General features: G+C 36.0%; 1 protein-coding gene across 1 annotated transcript; it reads right to left on the bottom strand.

Moving 5' to 3' along the window:
* Window positions 1–3,701: 3,701 nt before the first annotated feature.
* Window positions 3,702–3,884, bottom strand: LOC128567225 (keratin-associated protein 19-7-like). Its single transcript, XM_053564262.1, has one exon. It carries the CDS (start codon window positions 3,882–3,884, stop codon window positions 3,702–3,704), a length of 183 nt encoding a protein of 60 aa, XP_053420237.1.
* Between the last annotated feature and the right edge of the window lie 2,116 nt (window positions 3,885–6,000).

The raw sequence follows: 6,000 nt of genomic DNA, 5'->3' as shown, positions 1-6,000 counted from the left end.
TTAGTATGGGTACATAATAGTTGTATGTGTTTATAGGGTACTGTGATGTTGGATACAGGCATACAATGTGTACGCATCAAATTAGGGGAATTGGGGTACCCATTGCCTCAAGCATTTATCACTTGTGTGTGTTAGAAACATTCCACATTCCACTTTACAAGTGGAAAATTCCACTTTTTAAATTATTTTAAAGTATACTGTAACTTATTTTTGACTATAGTCACTTTGTTGTGCTATCAAATATTGTTCTTTCTAACTATCTACCTAGGTTTATGTGCCCATTAATTATCTTCACTTTCTCTCCCCCTCTCCACTACCGGTCCTAGCCTCTGACAGCCATCCTCCTCCGCTCAGTCTCCATGGGATCAATTGTTTTAATACTTAGCTCCCACGTATGAGTGAAAACATGCAGGACGTGTCTTTCTTGGCTTGGCTGATCTCCCTCAACATATTGTTCTCCAGTCCCATCCACGTTGTCGCAAATGGCAGGATTTCCTTCTTTTTATGTTTGACTAATAATCCGTAGCGTGTATGTGCCACATTTTCTTTATCCATTCATCATTTTCTTCTTTTTTATGGACATAGTTGAGTTGATTAATACCACACTCCATGTGGAAAAATAAATATACAAGCGATACAAGAACAACCAGGAAAATTCAAATTTAAAAGGTTCTAGGGAAATTTTAGTTGTACCAGAGACTAAACCGTGATACAGGCCTCTGTAATTAACACAATGTGATACTGATACATGAGGAAAAAAAAAAAAAAAGACATAAAAATAAAAGAAAATCCAGATACAAAGCCAAATAATATGAAAGTTTAATGTATGATAGGCAGGCACTTATTTTGTTAACAATTGAATTTTTAGTAACTAATGCCTGCCTGGAAACTAGCTAGCCACATCTAAAAGATAAAATGGTGACATAAATTCATACCTCCCTGTGATGCCTAAGTAACCATTTCCTAGCCAGGCGCAGTGGCTCACACATGTAATCCCAGCACTTGGGAGGCCGAGGCAGGTGGATTGCCAAAGCTCACACGTTCAAGACCAGCCTGAGCCAGAGTGAGACCCCATCTCTAAAAATAGCCAGGCATGGTGGCAGGGACCTGTAGTCCCAGCTACTTGAGAGGCTGAGGTGAGAAAACCACGTAAACCCAAGAGTTTGAGGTTGCTGTGAGCTATGACATCATAGCACTCTACTGAGGATGACAAAGTGAGACTCTGTGTCAAAAAAAGGGGGGGTTCAAAATGTAGATATTATAAACTATGTTAAGAGAGAACATGGGTAAAGTTCTATATATATTGGGCATACAGTAAAAGGCTTTCTGGCACTGAGTCAGAACCAGAAGCAATCAGTAAGTAATCACTTTGGTTTGAAATTTGAATTTTATTAACATGCATGTATAATTTACATGCACATATATCAGTCTCCATGCTTCTCTCTCTGTATATGTACGTGTATATGCACCCAAGTATTTGTTAGTAAGAACATGATAAGGAAAGTAAAAAGAAAGTGAATGAAAAACAAGGAGAAATATATGCAACACCATGTCACAAGTGAAAGAAACATGTTCTTAACGTATCCTGAACTTTGAGTATTACAGTAAAACTACAATGGGCAAAACATGAACACAAAACTCAATAAAAAGATATAAAATGGTAATTGAGGATAACAAAAAATGTTCACCCTTATCGAAATAGAAATACAAATGAAAACTAATTTATTTACCATTTCTCATCTATCAGATTGGAAAAATTTAGAAATATGAAATGTATTTTCTCGGCAAGGCTATTCAGAAACAGTCACTCTTGCACATTGTGTATGTGAAGGCCAAATGGTAAAATCCACGTGGAGTGTGTGGTGGGGAGAATGCATGCATAATGAAACTGCTGAAATGTTCATACGCTAGGGCCCAGAATCTCTAAATTTGTTAGCTTACATGCATGACCGAAGAGACTTTGCAGATGGAATTTAAAATGGGGAGATTTTCCTAGTTAGCTGGGCAGGCACAATGTTATCACGAGTCCTTCAAAGCAGAGAACCCTGCCTTGCTGCAGAGAACCAGAAAGACAGCAGCATGAGAAGATCTCCATATGCCATTGCCAGCTTTGAGGGTGGAGGGAGGGTGCCACGGGACTCAAAACATGGGCAGCCTGAAGCTGGGAAAGGCGAGGAAACACACAATGGAAAGGGCTGCAGCCCCCCCCTAGTCTGCGTTGGGCATCTGACCTACAGATTATCCTGGGGGATAATAAGTATGTGCTATTTAAGCCAACATGGTTATAGGAATTAAATTATATTTAATGTCTCATTTTATTTTATTCATTCTGTTAATACATTGAATTAAGTTTATGATTTTCTAATGGTAAGTTTTTTCAGATTCTTCAAATAAAACTCACTTGCATATGAATTATTACCTATGTCATATATTGCTAGATAAATTTGTTTATGATTCTTAAGTCTTTCACATATATGCCAATGAGAAATATTGGCTTGTCATCTCTCCGTGGGTGATGTTATTATATTTTTGTTAACTTCTGATATTTTGTTGAGATTTGCTACCTTCAAAAAAAAAAAAAAAAAGATCTGGGGAAATGACCCTTCTTTTCTTATTCTCTGAAAGAGAGAATGTTAAGAATTCATCAGGGAAACCATCTGGCCTAAATTTTTTTGTATTTTCTGGAAAAGTTTTTAGTGATAGGTTAAATTTCTATATGAGATATAGAACTATTCAGATTTTTAGTTCTTCTTGGGTCCATTTTTATAAAACTAATTTAATAAGATAATGTGTGTTTAAGGTCATTGAAATGAGTTTTATTTGTTTTAGTTTCTGTTACTATGAAATATTTCAAACTTATACAAAAGAATATTTATATCCAAAACATAATATCCCCATCTCCTAGATTTAACTATTATTATTATTTTGGCATAATTTCCTAATTTTTATCTTTTCAAGTGTTTTAAAATAATTTACATGAAAAAATTTTTTTCTTAGCATTTTGCTTTGAAATTATCAAGATAATTTCCAAGGAAGCATGTCTTTACAAATTAAACTGAAATCCCTTCTTGACCTTTTGCCTAAGATCAAGTGTAGTAAACTCAAGTTTGATTATCATTACAGAAGCATCTTCAACCTTTAGATGTTGAATTCCTGTGTTTGCAGGAGGATGAAAAGCTAGATACTGATAATGTTAAGGATGATGAAGAGGAGAAAAAACCAAGGAAAAGGGAATAAAGAAAAGAAGATTTAAAAAAAGAAGAAAAGGAGGAGAATGAAAAGATCATTATGACAAAAGATATTGGTACATTTCTTAGATACAAGAAGAAAATATTGCCCTAGTCTGTGATATTAACACATCAATCACATCATGCTATTATGGTAAGAGGATTGACGCTCAAGACACATTTACTGCATTAGAAAAAGTTTATTATTAGATATCAAATAATTGAAAGACAAACTGTCTTAGAGCTTAGTGAGTCCACCCAGCAAAGAAGCAGATCTCTGAGAAACGCCACTAACTAGACGCCTCCATTATTAGTTCATCAAGTTTTCTTCTCATAATTCAGGAACCAGGTGATCTAAGTAGCCACTTAATTATCAAGACAGGGCAAACACAGAAGGAAGGTCATAAAATAGTTTTCTAGAAGAAACTGGCATGGAAGTCTAAGTCCTTGAATTGTAAATTTTCAAGTGTTCATTCAGTAGAAGCCAGAAGACCAGTATCTTCCATAGCAAGATGGACGGCAGCAGCTGTACCCGTAGCCTCCGTACCCAAAGCCACAGCCGTAGCCCAGTCTGCCGAAGCTGCCACAGCCATAGCCCAGGCCCCCGAAGCCCCTGCAGCCGCAGCCCAGGCCTCCATAGTAGCCGTAGTAGCTCATGGTGTCAGGGGTGGTTTGCTGCTGTAGGTCAGTTGATTTGCTGTTGTTGGTCAGTTTTGTGAGTGTGACAGCACAGGGACATTTATATACACTCTGATGGGCATGGAGGGCCACACCTCTAAATGTCATCCATTAGAACATACTACTTGAAAACTATGCCAACTATTCTGTTTCATAACACCCAACCAAGTCTCCCACCAGTGTATAAAAGTAGTTATTTAAAAGTTATGTAACGTGTTTTGTTTTCTGCTTTATTTAGATTCCTACAGAAATATTTTGCCTCTAATAAAATGCTGCTGTGGTTATAATCTCTATACGTGACTGAGTTTCAAACTCCATAAACAAATTTCTGTAGCTTCAAGTATTCTTCATAATGCAGCACGTGACACTGCCTTTACCCTCTAATTGCATCCTTTTCTTTGACATCCCACAACTGCGGACTCTTTTCTAGGCCAAGGGTGTGATCTTATTTCTGCCAAGAATTCACATAAATTGAACCATAATTGTTCCCTGAAATGCTAGACTATAAAAAAATGGCAATCAGTTATGATACATGTCTTAATACAGTGTGCTTTTAAAGTCAGATGAAAACCACATTTGGTAGTGAGATGATGACATTTAATTTTTTAAAGAGCCACATATTGCTGTCAAAGGGATTTCTGAAGCATCATATGTCATATAACGTCAGCCTGCTTGGTGTGTACCATTGAAGAGTGAACAGGAAAAGTCCTGCTAATCCCTTATAAAAAGAGCCTTGATCATAAATTTATTTTTTATTCCAGATTTTAAAGTCCTTACTCTCACAGGACTATATAATTATAGAATTAAAGAGACTCAAGACATAACTTATTTTAACGTCCTCCCTTTTGCCAATGAGAAAACTGATTCAGAAAGACAAGCAGAATTATCCGAGGATGATCTTCAGTGGCAGGTTAGGACTAAAACCTAAGTACTTAATTCTTGGCCTTCGTTCAGTAGGTAAATTTGAAATTAAAGAAATGATTGCAGGTTGGGGAGTTTCTTCTCTCACAGTGTTCAACTGCCTTATGTTTGTTTATTCTGTGGTTTATTCATACCATCATTATAAATAAATACAAAGGACACGAAGCCAGTTAACATGTATGCTCAGCTACTTCTGCTTTTAAAATATCAAAATAATTGAATGCTATAAAAAGTATAGATGATCTTTAAACTTTGTTTATATTATTCAACGTGCTTCCCTTACCAGTTTAGAATGCAGTGTAATTAGGCGCTCATGAATTTCCATAGTGATGGTGCTCTGCAATCTGCACATTGAAGACAATTATTAATGGGAAATGATTGCCTTATTTGAATCGGCCTGAGTTATAAGAATTTAGGTTCATTAAAATTTAAAGTACATTAAAAATAAAAATACTATTATCTTCAGCACTCGTTATGATCCAGAAAAAGCCAGATGTTTTTGGCCAATAAAGAAAATATTCTTGTCAATTATAGGGGATCCCACAAAATCTCACCCGAGAATTTCCTTTCGAGTCTCTTCTTTACTTGACTCCTAAAAGCAAAGCCAATCTGTAGCCCTAAGCTTTGCCTGTACATTAAATTTCAAGTCATCTGCCCCACAGAGCTTCCCACCAGTAGTGGAAAGACTAGGCTCCTCCCTAATCCCTGAAGGAAGAAAAATCCCTGTATACAGTCTTTTATATTTCTGAGACACTAATATATTCATATTTCAAGAGTTTACCAAATAACAGTATTAGAAACTACGCTTACTCTTGTAATGGTTCTTTTTTTCTTTAATCAGTATATATTTTACAAAATGTAGTCACATAAAAATCATTCTTATTCTGTGGTTGTTAACTAGGAAAAATCAAAAGGATTGAACAGAAACTTCAAGGGGTAAAGGAAAAGATCCAATTCCCTAAAAATACCTTTCAGTTCAAAGCACCGCGGGTATCAGTCAACTTGATAAGCTGACGATACACAAGCTTTACTTTCCTCATTACTGTGCCCCCAATAATTGCAAAACAAAAGAGCTTATCAAATGATTTAAAACTTAGCACAGAATGGTTTCATTGGCAATCTAGAAAAAGAAATTTGGAGGATAATTCTCAGTAGAGAGAATATATACAAATGG

The sequence above is a fragment of the Nycticebus coucang genome, chromosome 16 (assembly GCF_027406575.1).
Source record: "Nycticebus coucang isolate mNycCou1 chromosome 16, mNycCou1.pri, whole genome shotgun sequence".
Classification (NCBI taxonomy): domain Eukaryota; kingdom Metazoa; phylum Chordata; class Mammalia; order Primates; family Lorisidae; genus Nycticebus; species Nycticebus coucang.
Note: the sequence above shows the minus strand (reverse complement) of the source record. Positions and strands in the feature narration are given on the sequence as shown.

What these genes read in the sequence shown, in the direction of transcription:
- LOC128567225 (XM_053564262.1), bottom strand. Translation starts at nt 3,884, where the DNA reads ATGAGCTACTACGGCTACTATGGAGGCCTGGGCTGCGGCTGCAGGGGC.